At 38.4% G+C, this 21,877-nt stretch overlaps 5 protein-coding genes and 1 pseudogene across 5 annotated transcripts; 3 read left to right on the top strand and 3 right to left on the bottom strand.

The window, feature by feature from the left end:
• Positions 1-18: 18 nt before the first annotated feature.
• Positions 19-3,402, bottom strand: LOC119999700 (chloroplast envelope quinone oxidoreductase homolog). Its single transcript, XM_038847411.1, has 4 exons — positions 3,223-3,402; positions 2,571-2,712; positions 1,425-1,516; positions 19-865 (listed from the first exon to the last, which is right to left on the bottom strand). Exons 1-4 carry the CDS (start codon positions 3,286-3,288, stop codon positions 176-178), a joined length of 990 nt encoding a protein of 329 aa, XP_038703339.1. The 5' UTR covers positions 3,289-3,402; the 3' UTR covers positions 19-175.
• Positions 3,339-6,949, top strand: LOC120000590 (annotated as a pseudogene).
• Positions 6,950-7,203: 254 nt separating this feature from the next.
• Positions 7,204-7,920, bottom strand: LOC120000589 (mavicyanin-like). Its single transcript, XM_038848716.1, has 2 exons — positions 7,657-7,920; positions 7,204-7,568 (listed from the first exon to the last, which is right to left on the bottom strand). The coding sequence occupies exons 1-2, from the start codon at positions 7,832-7,834 to the stop codon at positions 7,204-7,206; spliced, it is 543 nt and encodes a 180-aa protein (XP_038704644.1). The 5' UTR covers positions 7,835-7,920.
• Positions 7,921-8,153: 233 nt separating this feature from the next.
• LOC119999600 (peptidyl-prolyl cis-trans isomerase FKBP15-1-like) lies at positions 8,154-11,470 on the top strand. The gene is made up of 6 exons (XM_038847266.1): positions 8,154-8,273; positions 8,433-8,482; positions 8,661-8,723; positions 10,265-10,355; positions 10,495-10,599; positions 11,144-11,470. Exons 1-6 carry the CDS (start codon positions 8,210-8,212, stop codon positions 11,230-11,232), a joined length of 462 nt encoding a protein of 153 aa, XP_038703194.1. The 5' UTR covers positions 8,154-8,209; the 3' UTR covers positions 11,233-11,470.
• Positions 11,471-12,999: 1,529 nt separating this feature from the next.
• Positions 13,000-17,358, top strand: LOC119999251 (peptidyl-prolyl cis-trans isomerase FKBP62-like). Its single transcript, XM_038846721.1, has 13 exons — positions 13,000-13,378; positions 13,484-13,570; positions 14,656-14,916; positions 15,042-15,116; positions 15,205-15,285; positions 15,388-15,582; positions 15,673-15,765; positions 15,867-16,042; positions 16,154-16,276; positions 16,357-16,503; positions 16,593-16,720; positions 16,840-16,960; positions 17,075-17,358. Exons 1-13 carry the CDS (start codon positions 13,195-13,197, stop codon positions 17,126-17,128), a joined length of 1,725 nt encoding a protein of 574 aa, XP_038702649.1. The 5' UTR covers positions 13,000-13,194; the 3' UTR covers positions 17,129-17,358.
• A 978-nt stretch (positions 17,359-18,336) lies between these two features.
• LOC119999675 (transcription factor bHLH78-like) lies at positions 18,337-20,989 on the bottom strand. Its single transcript, XM_038847377.1, has 7 exons — positions 19,607-20,989; positions 19,286-19,513; positions 19,124-19,189; positions 18,956-19,024; positions 18,782-18,853; positions 18,529-18,628; positions 18,337-18,433 (listed from the first exon to the last, which is right to left on the bottom strand). The coding sequence occupies exons 1-7, from the start codon at positions 20,513-20,515 to the stop codon at positions 18,396-18,398; spliced, it is 1,482 nt and encodes a 493-aa protein (XP_038703305.1). The 5' UTR covers positions 20,516-20,989; the 3' UTR covers positions 18,337-18,395.
• Between the last annotated feature and the right edge of the window lie 888 nt (positions 20,990-21,877).

The following is a 21,877-nucleotide window of genomic DNA, read 5'->3' as shown; positions in this document are numbered from 1 at the left end:
GTAAAATACCATAACTACTTGTCGTAAAGTTGCATAATACTCATAAGTTGAACATCACACTTAAAACATTATCATTTACAGAATTATTAAGGAAAAGAAAATGTAATGCACACCACACATGCATATCAAACAACCAGTTTCAACAACAGTCTTTTAAAGCACATTGTGGTTAACCCTAGGGCTCCACAATAATCTTTCCCGTGGCATGGCCATCGATGCTCTTAGCCCAAGCGTCTTTAGCCTGGCTCAGAGAATGTTTCGAGTCGATCAATGTCTTCAGCTTTCCTTCCTTCACCAAATTAACAAGATAACTCAAGTTCTCAGCCTTGGGAATTAGCAGGAGCGGCACCAGCTGCTTCTTAGAGAGTGTAAGTTTCTTTATGGCATAAGTCAACATGGCACTAGGACCAGGAGTAATATCTATTACTTTTCCATTTTCACTCAGATTAGGCTCAAAAGTGGACCAAGGAATACCTGTTGCGCAGTGAATAACTGCATCATATTTCTTACCAGATGGGCTCTTCAGGGCAGTCCCGTCAGGGGTTTTGTAATCAAGAACCTCATCAGCCCCAAAGCTCTTCACGAGTTCGATGTTACGGGCTCCACATGTGGCTGTTACGTGTGTGTTCCCGAGCTTCGCCAGTTGAACAGCATAGTGACCCACCCCGCCTGAGGCAGCAGTAATAAGAATGTTTGCCTGCTTCCCACTACCATCAAGCTTGATCCCTGCAGACTGTGTAAGAGCCTGGTGAGCTGTAAGACCTGCAACAGGTAAGCCAGCAGCCTCAGCTGCTGAAACTTCTGGCGGCCTTGCAACCGTTAGGCTGTCCTTGGCCACAGCATACTCAGCTAGCCCACCTCCATTCTGTCATCATAAAAATTGTACTCCAAAACATAAGGTACGATGCAAAGAGGGATTGAACAACAGAACACCCAGGCTGCACATTCACTAGATCCTGATATGCTAGCCTATAGTGTCGGACCATTCTAGAGGCAGGGACCTAACCAGCTATGCCTGATCCAGGTTAATACACAGGCCAGATAGTTAAAAATGTTATCTTGTATTTAGAAACAACAGGAGGTCCGAAGTTGTTATAAACTAAAAATTCAGTTAGCAGGCACATAATTTGTCTATAAACTTATAAAGCGGCTCAGACACATTTAGATGTTCTGTTATTTGCTTGCCAACTGCTCTTGACTTGTTCAACTTGCCCCAACTTAGCCAATAAATCAAACTTCTATACAGTTGATTGGATGTCAAGACCCACTAATCGTGCATTTGCCTTGGTTTTTTTTGCCAATTCCACTACAGATGAGCATCTCCACTTCTCTAGTCTCCCTTTTCCATTTAACATAGTCCTACGGTCCCACCCCAGTCTAGGAAAAAAGATATCTAAATAAAAGGAAAAAGTGAGCAAACTTACAAGATGGCTGAGAATAGCAACTACTTTTTCTCCAGTTTTGAAATTTTTGACTCCTGGTCCAACTTCAACAACTTCTCCCGCCACATCGGTAGCTGTCCAGGGAAACATGAAGTCTAAGTGGAAACACCCCAAAGCTTCTTACCAGTTACCAGTTATGCTTGTAGATGGACAAATAATAGTTTTCCCAGCAGAATCACAAGAAATTTTATTTTTTTCCATTTTTGCAATGCAATTACAAATGAATTTGATGCTGACCAAGTTAAATAAATAGAGAACCAGAATTTCAATAATCAAGCAATCTTATACATCCACTTTTGCCATCAAGGTTTAAAGTTATGGTGATACACCTTCAATGTTGTATTAAAAACAAAGTCCCATTTGAAAATTGCTAAAGACATTGAATAATGACCATTTCACACTAGTCTACCAAAACCAGTATAGTCACAATCGAATTTACATAACAAAATAAATGCCAGCAAGCACTAGTCCACATAAATTTACCAAGACTCTCGTAGTATAGATTGCAGGCAGGGATTTGCCAATCATAACAAAAGTTTCAATGGTGAATGGTCCAATTCCAATTCAAGAAAAAAGGAAAGAGCAAAAATTGAGCAGAATGTTCCATTGCTAAACATTTAACGTCCATCATGAGTTTATAGCATTTTTGTTAGTTCACTAACACTAGAAACAAGTCCACATATACAGATATAGTGAGATGTAGAATATCCCACCATGTCCAATCACAGAAGCATCAGCTTCCACATTTAAGCACTATAACAAAGTTCAATTGCCCCTAAAAAAGAAGACACTGCAAAATTTGAACTGAGAACGAGACTCCTAAAACATTATGAGCACATGAGGTTAGAATTTGTGTAAATTGTTTAAAAGTATTAACATCACCACCTAATTTTAAAATAACACTAGGTTGTAACAAAACATGCAACAAAGGGTTTTGTATAATATGAAAGGGAAAATCAATCCAGCACAGCACAGTTTCAAACAAGGGCTACGGCTAAATTAATAATTGGTTGCCAGTTGCCACTTTGAATGATAACAGGACTCCAAAATCAAATGCAAGCATATTCATTATTATGATTTGTCGATTCATCCTCCGTTAATAAAACCCCAAAAGTAAGATCACATCACCAGGTATATAAGGGAATTTGCGAGGCAAAAAAAGCCGCAGCATGCCCTTCTGTATTTTCCAATCAACTGGATTTAGACTGGTTGCTTCTAGTTTCAGCGAAACCTCATTATTCTTTGGAGCAGGAACTGGAACTTCAACATGCTGCAACAAGCAGATATTCTAATGAAATAAGTCGGCCCAAAACATCGTAATACGGCGTCGGAAAAACAAAACAGCCAAACACAAATAACTTCAACAAAAAGAGCAGATCTCTAGTATGCTAAGATAAAAAATTTCCCAAAACTATCTTCAATTGCACCCTCCTCTCCCAACTCTGAAATACTTTAGATAATCATGACAATTACTAAGCAATTCAAGCGCTAAAGTATGAATAGTACAGTAAAAACGAAGATTACCTAAATCCGTCCCCAATCCATTCCAGAATTATCTTCTCAGATAATAAAATTAGATACAAAAGTAAAAGATGCTTCATCCGCGTAATGTAACGATCCAAATCTTCAATTTCACCCTCCTCTCCCAACTCTTAAATTCTTTAGATAATCATGACAATTACTAAGCAATTCAAGCGCTGACGTATGTATAGTACAGGACGCTTGATAGATATATATTGTTCATTAACAAAAATGAAAATCAAGTACATGAAAGACGAACCTTCAATCCATCTGCTCCTCCACCATACTTATCGTACTGAACCGCGTGCATAAGCTTCGCCGCCATATTCAGAGAAAGCGACGCCGTTTCACACACAAAAACTCACTGAAAAACAAATGCAGAGATATATAGAGAGGAGACGCCAGACTGTACAGAAGCCAGAAGGTGCCTGTAGATTCTCTGCCTCGTATTGGTGCGGATTTATCGGTGAGTAACTAATCTATGCAGACAAGGAATTTACATAATTAGCCTTAACATTGTATGAGACGGTACCGCTTGGGTTTGGAATTAGCTCTGTTTCGCAGAGTGAAAAACTGAATTTTCAATGCTAACGGAAATATTGTGAAAAATATTATGAGTTTAAAGCTGTGAAATATGCTGTGAGGTGTTTGGCGAATTAAAAATTGACGCTAGCTGAAATGTTGTTCAATTAAAGTATTATAATATTAAATTTTATAATTTTTATAACAAATTTTGTTATTAAATTTAATATAATAAATATAATTTTATTAATAAAACTAATAAAATAATTATTTTTATTAAATATTAAATATAATGATTTTATAATAATTTTTTATTTTTATTAATCTTACACTTAATTTATTAAATGTAATTTAGTAATAAAATTAATATTACATATAAAATTTAAATATTTTAAATATTATAATAATTATTTATGTAAAATTAATTAAGATAATGTGGTAAGTTAAAAAATTTTAAAATAAAAAATAATGTTGTAAATATTAATAAAAAATAAAAGAAAGTAATATTGTAATGCATGTGGGCCCAACCTTTATTAAAAAGTAATAAAAGGGTAATCATTATGTGGGATCCACATAAAAAATTTTGAAAAAAAAAAATTCATAGTGGATCCGTTTTTGGGAGCTTATAAAACTCCAGTGGATCCGCTGGATCCGCTGTGCCATTTGGCACAGTGAAAGTCGGAAGTAGCTCCGCTTCGGTTTCTATTGTGCCAAACAGGCGGTAAGCCATACGGTACCATGAATCTCCACATGGCTGCTTGCCACCACGAAAAAGAGAATCTTATATAAAACCTATTTATGATTTATTCATATTTAATTCTGATATTAAATTTTTAAGGATCACAATCATAGGGATTTTTTTTTTTACTTACATGGTTACTGTCAAAGGGGTCACTTATTTGTTAAAATAACTCGAACATATAAAAAATAGCAGTCAAGGGGGCCAATTTTTTAATTTATAATCATTTGAGTGAGGAGGGAACAATTTGTGAAGGGGACAATGCACTGAGGAACTACCCAGTTGACCATTGTTATTTGAACAATTGAGTGAGCATAAATCTTTAACTGTTAGAACAACCCACACGGCCACATCACATTAATGACATATAAGATTGGACCGAAGTCATGCTAGATAGGAGTTTGAAAGTGAGACAAGCCCAGTCCCCAGAGAACCAAGCCAAGGAAATATCTTGGTTCAAACTGTTGACCTCGGGCGTCATCCTAATTTACATAATTAGCCTCCAAGGCTCAGATGGCAGCTGCTAGGCTTTTATACCTTTCAATGGGTCGACGAAGGATGCTGGATGGGCCAAGTTTGGGCATTGGAGCCTTGGGAGATCATTGGCCCAATAAGTATAACTTAGATGGGCTTGACAAAATTTGGCAAAAGAATATGGACTTTTTCGCAAACCCACTACCATCAACCTGGTTTCACGAGTTCCCCCAAACCAAGCAAAACGCCGCACCGTCACTCTTCGCCACCATCTGATTCTACTCTGTGCAGACCGCGATGAGGTCTGCGAGCTTATATGGCCTGTTTATTTCCTCTATGAACAGCCCTAACATGCAATCCTCCATTTCGTTGTCTCTCTTCCCTCCACATAAATAACATAATTCATGATCCCAATCATCTCTTCACTTTCCGATCACTCTATCGTCCTTTTCTCCCGATAACCCTCAATCTCCAACCGCACCCGAAAACGCTGTACGTACGATCACTAGAACGCGTACGCGGACACCCCTAGAGACCCAATTCGAAACATGGATCCAAAATCTCAAACCCGGATTCACACCACCCGACGTCGACGAAGCAATCCGTGCCAAGTCGGACCCAGATCTCGCTCTCGACATATTCCGATGGACCGCCCAGCAGCGTGGATACAAGCATAACCACTTGACCTACCTGACCATGATCAAGACCCTGATCAACGGCCGGCGGTACCGCCAAGCCGAGACCCTGGTCGAGGAGGTCCTTGCGGGGGCTTGTGAGATGAGCGTACCTCTATACAACTCCATAATCCGCTCCTGTTGCGGGCGGAAGATGATGTTCAATCGCGCCTGCGATGTCTACAAAAAGATGCTCAGATCAGATGATTGTAAACCCACGCTCAAGACTTACACTCTACTTCTAAATTCGCTACTTAGGAGATTCAATAAATTGAATGTGTGTTACGTATATTTGCACGCTGTGAAGTCGCTGAATAAGCAAATGAAAGCTTCCGGTGTTATACCAGACACATTTGTGTTGAATATGATAATCAAAGCTTGCGCCAACTGTTTGGAGATTGATGAGGCGATCAGGGTTTATCGTGAAATGGGTTTATATGGTTGTGAACCGAATGAATATACGTTTGAGTATATAGCAAAACGGTTGTGTGAGAAAGGGAGAATAGGGCAGGGTTTAGGGTTTTATAAGGAAATGAGGGCTAAAGGGATGGTGCCCAGTGGTAGTACTTATATGGTTTTGATATGTTGTTTGGCATTGGAGAGGAGGTTTGAGGATGCAATTGAGACTTTGTTTGACATGGTGGGAAATTCTTTGCAACCGGATTTGTTAACCGATAAAAGACTGTTTTGGAGGGGATGTGTAGGGAAGGTAGAGGTAATGAAGCCATGGAGTTGCTTGAGGAATAGAAAAAGAGAGATCAGTCAATGGGAGAGAAGAATTTTAAGATCTTGTTGAACTGCTTGCATTTCCTGAATGGAAAGTAGGTTCGGATGCTTTTCCAATTGAAATTGCTGTATTATTCCCTTGATTAATAAAATCCTTTATGGGAGAGCTCAGCGGCTGAGCAAGCATTTAGAGCCTGCTGTTTCGATTGTGAGCTATAAACCATAAGAGATGGTGCTACTTGTTTGATTGGATACATTGTTTTAAACCTTGTCAGAGGATCTCCGGAGAGATGGAATCACATTCTCGCATTCTTTGAGACCAGGGGAGTAATTTTCACACTGGGCAGAGAAATCAGAAATTGACTTTCCTGGCCAGAAGGAAGAAAAATAGAGTAGGAATGGGTAATTGTGGGTAGTGAACTCTATTGGGTACGCATGCTCAGCTCACTTAGGAACACCTCATTGCTACTGAGGATCATAGTTGGCCGGGGGTGCAGATTCATGCATTGATACAATGAGGTTCTACGACAGCATTACCCATTTTCACATCCTTGTTACATGACTTTCTTTTTGCTCCCTGGTGCAGTTTCAAACTTGCAGAACCGTCAGGTGATTAATTCGGCACACCTTGACCTTGTTTGAAGAGGTATGGTAGACTCTGATGTAATTTTGTGTAGCTTAGTGAGTATTTTTAGGGGACATTCATTCTCCTTCTTAGCGACGGGGGTATTTTGTAGGTCAGACAAGAATGCTATTCTTCCCCTTCTCCAGTGTTTATATATGTGGTTTTTCCTTGGGGGTTGAATGTTAAGTTGAAGATATTGAGTTATATATATATATATGTAGCTAGAAACTGAGTAACATGATAGCATCTCTTTACATTGTTAATTTATTCACAACTCCTATTCGATCATAAATAATTCGAATTTTATAACAATCAGATGAAAATAAATAATCACATTAACCAATGTATGAAAAATCAGATGAAAATCATATTCCATATATAAAAAGAATTCTATAACAATCAAACTGTAATTAAATTTTCCACTCAAAAAAAAATAAACTGTAACTAAATTAGGAAAAAAATCGAAAGAAATTCCTCTAATTAATAAGCAAACCCAACCATCCATAATCCAAGAGCAACCAAAAGCACGGACCCGAGTGACGAGGAATAATAGAGAGCAGACGTGGCAGCACTCTTATGAGCTGGTTGAGGAAGACCACTCGGGCTCGGGCTCGGGCTACCAGTTGGGCCGAGAAAAGAAGGAAGAACCCTGATATCGACCTTTTGGCCGGCTTGGCAGTGGCCAGGGAACCCACAGACGAAGTAAAGGTGGGTTGGCCTCCTCTTCAGAGTGATGGAATCGCTGCCGCTGGAGTAAGTTGCCTTCGGAGAAGTGACGTTGCATGACCGGAATTCATGGTGCGTCACTTGCTTCACGTTGTGAAATTGTGCGTCGTATTCAAAAACTGTGTAAATAATATAAGCATATAGTTATATCTATCAATCGTTTACAACGTAAAGAAGGCTGCAAAGGAGATACAATAATACACATACCAATAGTGTCACCGACATGGAAGATCTTGGAAGAGGCCCATTCGTTGTAATCAACGGAGCCATTGTCAGTCCACCCAGCAGAGTCACCAACCCTGTAAACAGCACCAGAACAGGCTCCAACAATAGCCATTAAAGAAACCAAGAAAGCCAAAGCTACTGATCCTCTGTTCAAACCCATCGTTGAGGGAATAAAATTAAACCAAGTATTTGTCAGAGAGCAAGAGTATGTGGAAAGAATGACGAGAAACGTATACCGAGGGACTCATGTTTATATAGGGTTCTCTCAAGTTCTAGGCTTGTTGGGATTTCCATCTCCTTTTCAAATTTTGATGCATCACAAGTAATCGTATTTGATCTCCTTTACCATAAAGGAGAAGAATTTTCCAAAATACACCAGTTAAGATTCACTTTTTCATGTTAGGCCCGGCCCATTTGATACAGCTGACAGACCCATGGACTAAGGCCCATATCCAAATCATTCTGATCTCATTCATCGGTCTATTTACACTCCGGACTCCGAGAAAGTTGGCTTAGACTGTGAGAGAGAGCAACTATGAGTTCAAGCAGCGTATTGAAGGCGGCTTCCGTTCTATTTTTCTTCGTTCTCTTGTCATCAGGCAAGTTACAATTTCTTCTGTTTTCCTTGGATTGATCGACGACTTCGTTTGACAAATTATTTTTAAAAATTGTTAAAACCTGAAGATCTGATTCTTCTTGAGCATCGTTTTGAGAATTTCAATCTCATTGATTCGATTTTTAACTATTCCATCTTTTAGTCATCGGGAAGAAGTCCGGCGATGTAACAGAGTTACAGATCGGCGTGAAGGTAAATCACTGATTGATGTTCTTGTTTCAACTATTTCATGTCATAAGGTCTGGTTTCTACTGCACCAAAAGTTTTTGTAATCGACTTGGTACATGCGATTGGCTGATGATACGAGTTTGTACTTGCATAAACCCTTGGCGCGCACTAACTTTTTTTCTCCTGCATTCTACATCTGCAGCATAAGCCAGAGACTTGCGAGTTTCAGGCACACAAAGGTGATAGGATTAAAGTACACTATCGGGTTAGTGTGAATGCAGCTTCAATTACTGGTTCACGGGATAGTATATACTTATAAGCTTGCAGGACACTGTTATTCTCTTCCTTTAATCGTGATCTAATTGTTTAGGTTTAAGACCAAGTCTGTTTTATGGCCACTTACAATGGGTCTTCTTTTTTTCTTTTTCAAAAATTATGCAGCCGTATGCTTTGATTATTGAATGAATTTTTCTTATTTTGATGAATTGTATCGAATGAAGGGACAGAAGCATGATCCATGTTCTTTTTTCGAAGGCTTTTGACCCTGTTTACTTCAAACTTAACTCATCAGAAGGTTTACTCACTTAATATCTCAAAAAAGAAGAAAGGTGGTATCGCACGATCAGATAACTCCAAGAATTCAAATCTTCTTTTGGTCCAACTAGATTTTAATGAGAAAAAGTGAGAAGTTATCTCAAACTTCTGTCAGTTGTTACAGTGGAACATTTGAAAAAGAGAGCACTAGCTTGTTGTGGGGTAATCATAAGTGCTGTTGATGCGTTGATTAGGTTTATAGTTTCACCGTCTTAGTTCGAGTTGAGAAGGTGCTTCAATAGGGGTCCCTGTGACATTCAAGAGAGCACTAGCTTGTTGTGGGGTAATCAGAAGTGCTTTTGAGGCCTTGATTTGGTTTATAGTTTCACTGTCGTAGTTTGAGAAGTTGCTTTAATAGGGGGTCTATGACATTCAAGGGAGCATATGTCAGTCATGGTAGCAGTTATGCACTTATGCTTGTCTCTTTTCTCTTCAAAACTAGTGGCAGAAATTTTGTAGTTCATTATTAGTTACAGTTCAACAGGGTCTGTGAACTTACTATTATTCTTCAAGTTGTTTTATAGGTTTTTGTTGAACGCATAGTTGGCAGTTCCACTTTTGGTTGTAAGCAATTCCAGTCAAAATCTTTGACTTATATAGACGGTTTGGGAATTGGGAAATAGAGGAAATTGTACTTACAAGTGCCAGTTGGCCGCTGCCTAGGCATTATTTTCTGGCAGAAATAAGCTAGTGTGTTATATTAGTGGCCTTTTTTTTTCCTTGAACGGCGTCTTGTTTCTTCCTACATTCACATAAATCCGATATGTGAAACAAAGTATCAGCAAATGAAACTTTTGCATTGATTGTATTAGCTGGTGGGTAAATGAGATATAATGTCAGTTATAATCCTTGGTATATGCGTATCTTATACTCTTAGTGAAGGTAATAAGAGGATCGGTTCATTTTAGGCTGTTTTGTAGTTGCAAATGAGATGAGCAGATTCTTTGTTGTTACAAGACTTTGGCCTTTTTGCCTCAGATATTCAATTGGAAACTATATTTGCCTTGTGTATCACAATGTGTGCAAGGCTGTATGAGCTGCTTTTTAGTTATATTTTTATTGCCACATGAGTTCGAGCAATTACTTCTTTTAACAGTTGGCTACATTTGAATGCTTTAATCTTCTTATAGCGCAGCGTTATCCTTCCTCCCACAGTCTCACTAGTTCCTTAACTAACATTGCTTCTTGTGATATTTTCCCTTTTATTTGCAGGGAAAACTGACAGATGGAACTGTTTTTGACTCCAGCTTTGAAAGAGGTGATCCAATTGAGTTTGAACTTGGCAGTGGTCAAGTTATCAAAGGTAATTGATGTGGAAGTAACTGCACACTGCTTTAGCTACATCGTTTGTAATTTCCTTATATCTTTTCATACTTAGATGGATTGTGCCCGTTGTTGGTTGAGATTGTACATCTTTTGTGATTGGAAAATTTTCTTTGCAGGATGGGACCAAGGGCTGTTGGGAATGTGTGTAGGTGAGAAGAGAAAGTTGAAAATACCAGCACAACTTGGTTATGGTGACCAGGGTTCCCCACCTACCATCCCAGGTGCCTTTGTGGTCTAAACTTATTGCTATTCATTGTGAAGGTTATGTTTATGTTTGGTTAGTTTGGATTATGCAAGTTACATATTCCTGGAGTAGCTAGGCAGTGCAATTTTGATTCACTGAAGGTTCAATTTCGTTTCACATACTATATAACTGACAATTCCATGTGGATGCAATACATTACCTGAATTTATGCTGCTATGCAGCCATAGAAAATGTAATCTCTCGGGCCCCAGAAGTTGATAGCATCTTAGCTCTTTTATAGATCTGAGTTTAGAAGGTGTAGTACCACAGGTTTTTCCATGTATGATTTGAAAGTCAGAACTGGTTTAGAAGTTAGAACCATTTCCCCATTAACATTGGTTGAATAGTTTATGCATGGCACATTTACTGCTTTACCATATATTGTTAGATTTCATGTGAGACCTTTCTTTAACATAATTAGATTTTTGAATTTCTCCGTAGTTTCTTGTACGCTAAATTCGAAATTAGATATTTATTTTCTTCACCAGAAAATTTAAATGTGATTCTTTGGATAATGACAGGCGGAGCAACGCTAATATTTGACACAGAGCTTGTTGCTGTGAATGGGAATCCTTCTAGCGGAGAGGAAGCAAGTGACAGTGAGCTATAGCCTATAGTCACTGGCAGGAGAGTTGATCGTTTTTCTTCTAGGTAGCTTTCTTTCATAGACTAAAACATGTCCACTGTTTCTAAAACATATTAGATTTAAGAGTCTCTTTGAACCAGATAAAATAAATCAACTTCTGTTCTTTGTGCAATTTAATACCAAGTGTTGTGTTGCACAGTGAGGTCTATACTGACTGCCTATTGAAGAGATGGTGTATTTGATTGCCAAATTGGCGATACTCACCTCTGAAACCCTAATAATGACAATGTTCCTAAATCACAGTTTTTTGGAACTAAAACCATTGAATTTGGGTGTGTTACTGTGACCAGGTAAGCATATCATCTTCCTAGGAGTTGGACACCAACTACAGTTTTCTTTTATTGTATACGTCATTGAAGTAACGGGTATGTTTCGCCACCTGTGGTTAGGTGGCCAGTTTTGAAACTGTTGTGAGTTGAGGTGAATTGCGGTGATAAAAAATGTTTGTCAACCGCATTATGTTAGGAGTTGAGGCAACTCCCTGCGCTTTAGTTTGGTTGTGGCTTTAGTGTGGTTATATCGTAACACATGGAAGCAGCTCCCTCGGCTATTGGTGCTGGTGGGTATCAACTTCGCTGATCATTGCTACATTCACTCCGATGTCTAATATTTTGCTAGTGATAACGGGTAGACCAATCTGTTATCTTAGTGAAGTAGAATTAACGCAATCAAACAAAGCAAATTCAAGGACACAGATTTCTAGAACCATGACTAATTCAGATGATATCTCAGGTCTTGAGTTAGAGTTTCACCATCTCCTTCCCATGTATTCAAAAAGTAGATGGATTTTTCAAGTAATTAGTTGCGAGCTCTATAAAAAAAACATTTTATATACACAAATTCAGAACTTAATACTGTTTTTGAGCAAATTTTTTTATACTGTTTTTTGGTTGAAGTTTTATTACTGCTAAGGCTTTATAATAGTATTTTAATCAATATATATTAAATAAGCTTTTACAGATGATTTAATATTCAACTTCCATTAACAATTCAAGGGGGAAAACTAGGATAAATCATAAAGTAATAACTTATGTTATACCTCCGTGCTTAGGGTGGATTCATACTGTTAAGGTTGGGATTTCAAACTTGACAATATTTTCTTGGATTTTTCTTGATCTTGTGAATTTTCGGTCCATTATGAGAAGGGCTCAACCATCCGAAGGATACATTGAATTAGGTAGTTGCTTTGTTAAAAAAAAACAAAGAAAGAAAAGGAAACTAAGCATAGTTGCTCTTTGTTATCTAGGGTAACTATAATGGTGTCCTATTTACTGGGCCAATAAAAATATTACACCGATCTCATCTCTATTATACAAAAAGTCAAGCCAACCATGTCTCTCAATACAGTCACATCAACAAAACACATATCTCAATACAGTCATATCAATAAAACATAAATTTCTATACATTATCCCTTCTCACCTAAGATTGAGGTCAACAACATTTCATGCATCTATGTTGTCCCAGCAAAACTACACCACAACACACAATCCCAGTATAACCATATCAGCAAAACACATCTCTTAATATAGTCATATCACCAAAACACATTTTTCAATACAATCACATCAATAAGAGACAACATCTTTGTTGGTCCAACAATAATTTATCATTGCAAGTGCCTAACAATTAATCCTCTAAAAAAATATATATATATATATACGAAATATCAATTTTAAAGTGCAGTTACACTAGATCTGGCTTATCTCTAACGTCCCGACTGGTCAAAGAATTTAAACCCTCGTAGAACTCTCTAGAACACGAAGCCTCTGGGTTATCCTCCACACTCCACGCACTACATAAAACCCCACCCTATCTCGCCCTCGCCGCCCCATACAAGGTACTAGCATTGTGACTCTAGAGTCTTCTGTGCGCTCTCTCTCTTGATTCTCTTCCGATCAAGTTTTCGATTCTCATCAGGCGTAGATGGACGATTTCGATATGCCAGCTGGTGATGAGATGATGATGGGCGATGGCTTGGATCTCCCCGACGAGAGCCCTATTTTGAAAGTAGGCGAGGAGAAGGAGATCGGCAAGGAGGGATTGAAGAAGAAGCTCGTCAAGGAAGGTGAAGGATGGGATACACCTGATAATGGAGATGAAGTTGAAGGTAATATTTCTCATGGATGAGTTTATTGTTGGATTGTGTTTTTTTTCGGTGATCATTTTTGTTCTTTTGTTTTGGTTTTGGTTTGACTATTGAATTCAATTGCAGTTCATTATACTGGAACCTTACTTGATGGCACTAAGTTCGATTCGAGCAGGGATAGAGACTCCCCCTTCAAGTTTACTCTCGGTCAAGGTGAGCATTTCTGGTACTTGGATTTGAACGGAGCTTGACTTGACTACTGAACAGGCTATGCCTAAATAGTTGAGACCAGTGCCTCGTAGTAGAATTTAAATTTCTGTTCTTAAGTTATTTAGGAGAGTGCACATCCATATTCCATTGTTGCGGTTGTACGTTAATGATTGTTTTATCATACCCATGTTGTGCGTCGATGTGCATGTTGCCAGTGCATTAGCAGAATTATTCCTAAAACTGGGAGATCAATTGAAGTGACGACCAATTGTTCTAGATTTTCGTTCTGTGTTTTTGTTTCTTGTGTGCGTCTTTGCTTGCTTTCTAACCAAGAGAGGATGCTGCTAGCCATATTTGTCTCCCGAATGCTTTTTCTATTGTTGGAACCCCAATTAATGAGACTATTTTTTTTCCTTCTTAAATGCACTTTTGGTAACTTGAATAGAAGTCAATTATATGGAAGAAAGAAACAAGCCATACCTTATAGTCTAGCTAATTCTCGACGAATATCTATTTGCAAGCGGGAGTTGTTTGGAAAAGCATTTGGTTTGTGTTCAGGGGGAGATGAGAACAACAATTTGAGATGTTCTGAATAATTCTTTCATCGATTAGATAGTTGGGTGTTCCAATGTGTTTGTAGGGGTATTTGACCGTGTTAAACTAGTTGTACAAAATTGTGTGGATCATGTTGCTGTTATAGTGTAGGAGTCGGGGTGGCTGCTTGAGAGGATGCAAAAGTTTAATGGGAATGATGCATGATGGTAATTTGGTCTATAATTCTGCTGTTGCCTAATGCATTAGTCATATGCACTCTTATTCTTTTAGAAGAGATCATGAGAAAAGAGTCATGTTTGGTACTAAATATTGCAATGGCCAGAGTCTTGACATTTGATTATCCCTGACAAGTTAATCAACAAGTGGGGAAGTTGCAGTATGTTAGTGAAGTCAGTGTTGCTTTACCTGGATATTTACATATTTTGTTGCAAGTACAGTATGTTACTTATATTACAAAGTACTGGCAGTTGTTGACCATTTGGAGAGCAGAAATGGAATTTTTCGGTTGTTCATGACTTACTTTCCTTCCGCAGGGCAAGTGATCAAGGGATGGGACCAAGGTATCAAAACTATGAAGAAAGGTGAAAATGCTATATTCACCATTCCTCCTGAGCTGGCTTATGGTGAATCAGGCTCTCCGCCGACCATTCCTCCGAATGCAACACTCCAGTTTGATGTTGAACTTTTGTCTTGGACTAGTGTCAAGGACATTTGCAAGGATGGTGGAATTTTCAAGAAGATAATGGCTGAAGGAGAGAAATGGGAGAATCCAAAGGATGCAGATGAAGTGCTAGGTATGGAATGTATAAATGTTTTTGGGATTCTGACTGCATGTTTGTCAAATTTATTTCTGGATTTTGTTGACTCTGTAATAGTGTTAAAGACTTAGTTCACTGATGTCATTTTTCGATGAATGCAGTGAAATATGAAGTCAAGCGTGAGGATGGAACAATTGTTTCAAAGAGTGATGGTGTTGAATTCACTGTCAGGGAAGGTAAGAGCTTGGTGTCCAAATTGTACATTCATATATTCTATAATGGCTCCAGCTTTCTGAAGCTCATAATGTGTGTCTTGTTGCATAGGTCATTTCTGCCCTGCATTGTCAAAGGCTGTAAAAACAATGAAGAAGGGAGAGAAGGTGCTTCTGACAGTGAAGCCACAATGTAAGTCCAATGTTGATGCTCTTTTTTAGTGACGTCTCTTCTTTTTTTTCTCTACATATTTTATCAATCATACTTGTTTTGCTTATCATTGGATGGTTGCAGATGGGTTTGGGGAGAAGGGAAAACCAGTCTCTGGTGAAGAAGGAGCAGTCCCACCAAATGCCACACTTCATATTACTTTGGAGTTGGTATCGTGGAAGACTGTTACAGATGTGACCGATGACAAGAAGGTTACTAAAAAGATCCTCACGGAAGGTGAGGGGTACGAGCGCCCAAACGATGGAGCTGTAGTTAAAGGTAAGTGTTGAGCAGTCAACAATGGAGTGTACATAGCCAAATTAAGGATAGCAGAATATTAGACTAATTTTACGATTTTCCTTCATGCAGTGAAATTGATTGGGAAGCTGCAAGATGGCACTGTGTTTATAAAGAAGGGTCATGGTGATGAAGAAGAGCCATTTGAGTTTAAGACAGATGAGGGTAAGAACTGTGAAAGTCACCATGATCACTGTCTGATTCTTTTCAAATTAACCCTGTGCTGTACATCCTGGTTTATGTGGACTTTGTATTTTTTTTAACAGAACAAGTTATTGATGGCCTTGATAGAGCTGTCATGACAATGAAGAAAGGTGAGTTAGGTTTGGTGACAATTGCCCCTGAGTATGCCTTTGGGTCTTCTGAATCGCAGCAGGAGTTGGCTGTAGTACCCCCAAATGCTACTGTGTGCTATGAGGTCGAGCTGGTTTCCTTTGACAAGGTTAGTAATGTGTTATATAAATGGATAGGAAGATGTAAGCAGGTTGTATATACATGTGCATATGACAATCTGGTGAATGGTGCTTACAAAGAGTCTGGTTGCATCCTGCAGGAGAAAGAATCATGGGATATGAATGCTCAGGAAAAGATTGAAGCTGCTGGTAAAAAGAAGGAAGAAGGAAATGCATTTTTTAAGGCGGGTAAATATTTCAAAGCATCCAAGCGATATGAGAAGGTATATATGCCAAAAATTGCTAGATGATTTACTGCTAAGAAATGCTTTGTGAAACTAATGACTGAATTACTCCTAAGCAGGCTGTGAAGTTCATTGACTACGATTCTTCCTTTAGCGAAGAGGAGAAAAAGCAAGCGAGGGCATTGAAGGTGGCCTGCAATCTGAATGATGCCGCTTGCAAACTCAAGCTTAAGGATTATAAGCAGGCAGAGAAGTTATGCACCAAGGTATGGAGAATTTAGTTTCCTTACTTTTCCTAAACGCCATCTTTCATCCTCGTTTTTTAGCAATAAACTGTAATATGATGTTTCTGTAGGTGTTGGAATTGGATAGTAGAAACGTTAAGGCTCTTTACAGGAGGGCTCAGGCATATATTCAGCTTGCAGATCTGGATTTGGCTGAGTTTGATATCAAGAAAGCTCTTGAGATTGATCCTGACAACAGGTATGAGTTTTTTACACTAGATTTGCAAGATTGAACTTAGTATTGACAACATTAGTTGCAGGGTGACCACATTTTTTTTGAACATTACTCATCATCTTTGTTTCTCTCTCTAAAATCAGGGATGTGAAGCTGGAATACAAAACTTTGAAAGAAAAGATGAGAGAATTCAACAAGAAGGAAGCCAAATTTTATGGCAACATGTTTGCTAAGATGAATAAGTTGGGATCCCTGGATTCTGATGTGAGTATTATATATATATTGCTGTGGTCCTCTTGCGATATTTTGGATCAGAATTTAGAAGTTATTTTTCTCCGTTTGCATAGTATTCTGATGACATTGCATTTGGAAATGCAGAAACCAGCTGCAAACAAGGAACCAGAACTCATGGCTGTGGACAGCAAGGCATAAGGGTATCAGGAGCATAAGCGCCGACAAAGGTGCAATTAGATTCGATGCCTACTACTATTTTTTTTTGGTTAATGTGGGATTGTAATGAGACTCTTTTTCAGCAGAAGATAAATGACATTAGATCCGTGGGCTTTTGATTTTTTATTTTAGTCCTCCTAATGAAGTACGTTGTAGTATATGCCGTTGATTATGGCGACAAGAATTGCATGGTGTTCCTTTGGCGCTGATGAGTGATGAGTCGTGATAGAATCATCAGACTATATCGGTCTTAATTTCTTATTAGATAGTGGGCTAACATCAAAGCCCATGGGCCCAATTTAACTTTTTTGAGTCGGCCCTCGAGAACATTTAACTTTTTTGCATGTCCATATTATTATTATTATTATAATTATTAGGTGTTAGTTTCGGATCGAATAACTACACATGTTTATGAAATATTTATATGATCGAATTCTAACCTGACTTAATTAGGTCATTTCTAACCTTAATCCGGTTTTAAATTGGATAAAATTTTGTGTTTGGACTTGGAATTTCAACATATGACTTATGTTTAAATTTGGTTTAATTCAAGTCGGATAAATTTGGTCATCCGAATCAATCGGATAAAGTTTTGTCGCCTCTAACTCGAAGTTTGTAATTAGGACGGAGACTTTAAAGAGATTGTGTATCTGACTCTTCATAGATAAAAATAATGGAGGAAACGAATACATTTAGTGAATCTCGATCTCCCTAAGCTCATATCACTGACCCAAAATTTTTGGCATAGAAGTTGTTTTTGATTTATTGGTTGTGGTCAGAATCTTACCACTGCCAACCTGAGATTCTTTAATTTCATGCTGTTATTTAAAGGAGTAGTTCTCATGTCTGAACTTCTAACTTCCAATCTTTGCTTAATTGACCAATTATGTCTGCACAGTAAAAAAAGGGTACAGAATCTTCTCTCAAAGGGGGATTGTTACTGCCACAAATTGTGGTGGTTTGACTCCAGCTAGCCCACCTCAGACAAAATCCAATGTCCTAATCACCCAAATTAGACTTTTAAGGGACACATACAGCTGGTTTAACAACAAAACCCCACCAATCAAATCCATCCACATTATGCCATCTACCAAGTATTTGATGTGGCCCCCAAATAAGAAATCAAGAATATGATTTGTTGAAGAGATGTTAGTGTCCAAAATAGAGAAGATGAGATGTGGAGAAAAAATAAAAAAAAGCACCTCTTCATTGATTGATTACAGTGAATTCAGACTGTAAAAACTGTGATCTAAAACCCAGTTTGGATGTTGAATGCTTGGTTTGAACCTGCAATGTCACAAATCTTTCTCAATATAAACAACTCAATTGAAGATAAAAATGGGTTCTTCACTAAGACTGTTCAAACAGATTGTTGTCATTACCATGGAAGCTTTGTGACAGCAATGTAGGTTCCTGGTTAGGATTCTGGTCAAAATCCATTTGCACAATTGTTTGCAGCTCATCCTCACTGAATGTTGGAAGCTGAAAATGATACAAACAGAGAGATTGGTTTATACATATATGGTAGGACTACTCATTGTGGTGCACTGTTTGTTACCCATTATGATAAAGAAACTCTCGTGCACAATGCTCTCTTAATGAATGGAGCTGGAAACAGAGATTATACAGACTTACATCTTTTGACAATATGCTATCCATATTAACATCCAGCCTGGTATTGATAGATGCTAACTTCATTGAAAGAAACTGCCAAATTAAGAAAACAACAAAAGCATAATAATGATTAGGAAGATAAATTTAAAAATCTCCATCATTAGTCATGATCATAGATATTAAAGTTTTTTTTACCTCAACTTGTCTTTGCAATGACTGGACATAGTTTATAATCTCATCAAGCATAAGAGCTTTCCCAATGACCTATAGTGGGGGGAAAAATATACATATTAAGCAAATTAAGTCCATTCTGATGCAATTTGAGTCTATAATTCTCTCAAGAATTCATGACATTTGACTAACCTTATTGCAACCTGGAACAAGATCTTGAAGAAGCTTCATTCTTTCACCAATTTTCTCTCTTCTAACCTAATAGAGACACAATTATGCAAATGTTGACTAAAAGAGGCTTCATTTGGCTTAAATTTAATGATCAATGAATTGGGTTGTAATTCAAATTCTTACTCTTTCTGCAAGACTATGACTATCAGTGGCTTGACCTCTTCTTGCTCTAACATGAATATAGTCCTTAGGAGGCTCTGGAGGCTTTGTGGTGGTGTTATTAGTCTCTGTTTGCTTATCATCCCCACCACTTGAATTGCTTCCTTTTGTCTCCTCCTCTGCTTTAGCAATACCATTGCCTTCATTGATCTTGATTCGCTTTGAACTGGACTCAGTAATGGCGTCGGTCACCTGAATTGAATTTTTTTTTTTTACCAATATTCTGTACAGAATCGAAAAGGGAAAATTGGGTTTTCTTGAACAAATACTTTTCACAAACTTTACCTTTGAAGCATTGCTTGATGGGGATTGTGGAGTTTCCTTCGCTTTTCCTCTTGGAACTGCTTTTCTTTTCCTGGAATTGGAATCCTTGGCGGCCTTAAATCCACTTTCCCCAATCGGAGCCTGCTCGGAGACTGTCGAGGCTTCAAGGGAGGAAGAATTTCGCGACTCAATTCGATCATGTGGTGATGAATTCTTGTTTCCCAATTGAGATCCGACTGCGTTGAGTGAAGGACTAATCGAAACCCGCGATAATTGACTGTTGACCGCAATTGGATTGAGAATAGATCTAGAGGCTAATTCGGTGTTGTTTAGCCCTAATTGGGTTGTTCTGCCATTGAAGCTTCTGCTGCCAAAGCAAGAGAACTTGGCAGCTCTTTCTGCGAATCCAGGGTCAGCCGTGAAATCAGCGACATGGGAACTCAAAACCATGGGTTTTGCCGAACTGGGTATGATCTCAATTGGCAAATTGAGCCTGGGAGGGGAATTCAATGGTGTACTGTAACATGAAGTATTGGTACTGTTACCACCACCACCCATATATGCCAAAAGGGGCTGAGAATGTGGTGAGATGTCACCAGATTTGCTTCCAATGTGACCCAATTTTCCAATCAATTCCCTGATCACAAAGCTCTCATTGGAGATATTATTGGAATTGGAAGCAGCTGGTGATGACACCATTGAACTAAGATCAGACTCAAAATGAAAGCCACCCTGATCCGTTGACTTTTCCCAACTGGGGTTGAGAAAGTAATCAGGAACTGGTTTTAGTGAGCAATTAAGCTCTGTAGCTTGAACTTCCATGGCTGATGAGAGTGACTGCCAATTGTGCATTTGTGTTGCTGAAGTTGCCCCAAACTCCAATGGCACTGCTGGTGGGATTCCTGCATTTAGAAAGAACTCATTCTCCATAACTACACACTAACACCCCTCCAAAACCAATGAAGTTTAGGATGATTCTATCAAAACCCAGTTGCAGAATTGGGGATTCCTTCAAAATGTGTAAATTATGAGTTCAAACTTCAAATTGATTGTATTTCAAGTGAAAAGAGAGAGAGACTGGGTATGTGAAGGAAACTTAGTTTGGTAAAAAGGTTAAGAGAGACTGAGAGAAAGAAAGATGGGAAGGGGGGAAGAGTATATAACCTGTGTTGTGCACAAGTTTTATAGATGAAAAAAGATAGAATTCACATTTTTTCTTTTTTCCTTAATCATTTTTACAAGTACAGAGAGCCACAAAGGCACAAAGCCATCCATCTCTTTCTCCGCAAAAGGCGGAGATAGGTTGTTGCCGGGCCATGGACGTCAAACCACCTAAAACTCTCCTCTCTTCTCCAGTCCCTCTCTTGAAACACTCATCAGTCATTTTGTTTTCTTTTCCTTTCCATTCCTTTCCTTTCTTTTCTTAGCATTGTGTTTGCTTAATTGCTTTATAATTGAACAAATCACACCATGTGACAACCAAAAACAAACACAAAGCATACCCAAATTTGGTGACTGGGTCGTGCTGATTAGTCAGATTAACACTAACTACGACTCTGTTTTGTTGTTTTAATTCTATATATATATCTTTCAGTGGGTTAGAGTTCAATCATATCAATCCACAACATACTTACAAGTGCAAAAAAAAAAGGTATGATAAATAATGAAGGAGCTTTAAAAGAAGGAAAAAAAGGCCTAAGAATAGTGTAATTTGGGGTTTGTCTATTTTGGACCAATTTACTTTTCCCAAGACAATGTCTCCTTAAATAGTAGTGATAGTCTGCCCAAGTTTTGACAATCCAATATAACCCAAGCATATGTGACATGTCTATGTCAAAAATCTAGTTGACAAAAATTTAAAATTTAAAAATTTTACCCTCTTTTATCTTTCAAGAATCTATCTCACAACCACACTCTCTCTAGTTCTCTCTCTCCTTTCCCCTCTCTTCTCCTCACGGTGAAAACAAACGTTGATTGTCCGGCAACCGATCATGGTCGTCGACTCACCAAACTGAACCGTCGGAGTGTCATGACTCATCCCCAACCTCCTTTGCCACTAACATCCACCTATTTCGCAGGAATCTAGTTTTAAAGCCATGGTAAAACGAAGCTTTTGGAGCCCGATCCGGCCACCCCATCACGAACCAGCACGGTCGTTGAAATTGCCTTAATGAGCTCTACAGGTTTCAGCCCTTAGACGATCAGAATAGTCGTCGGAATAGTTATTTCATTGATTTAATATGTCTTTCCATTGATTTTTTCATAGACATGTATTGATCTGTCAGAATGATA

The sequence above is a fragment of the Tripterygium wilfordii genome, chromosome 6 (assembly GCF_013401445.1).
Source record: "Tripterygium wilfordii isolate XIE 37 chromosome 6, ASM1340144v1, whole genome shotgun sequence".
Classification (NCBI taxonomy): domain Eukaryota; kingdom Viridiplantae; phylum Streptophyta; class Magnoliopsida; order Celastrales; family Celastraceae; genus Tripterygium; species Tripterygium wilfordii.
This window is presented reverse-complemented; position numbering and strand designations above follow the sequence as displayed.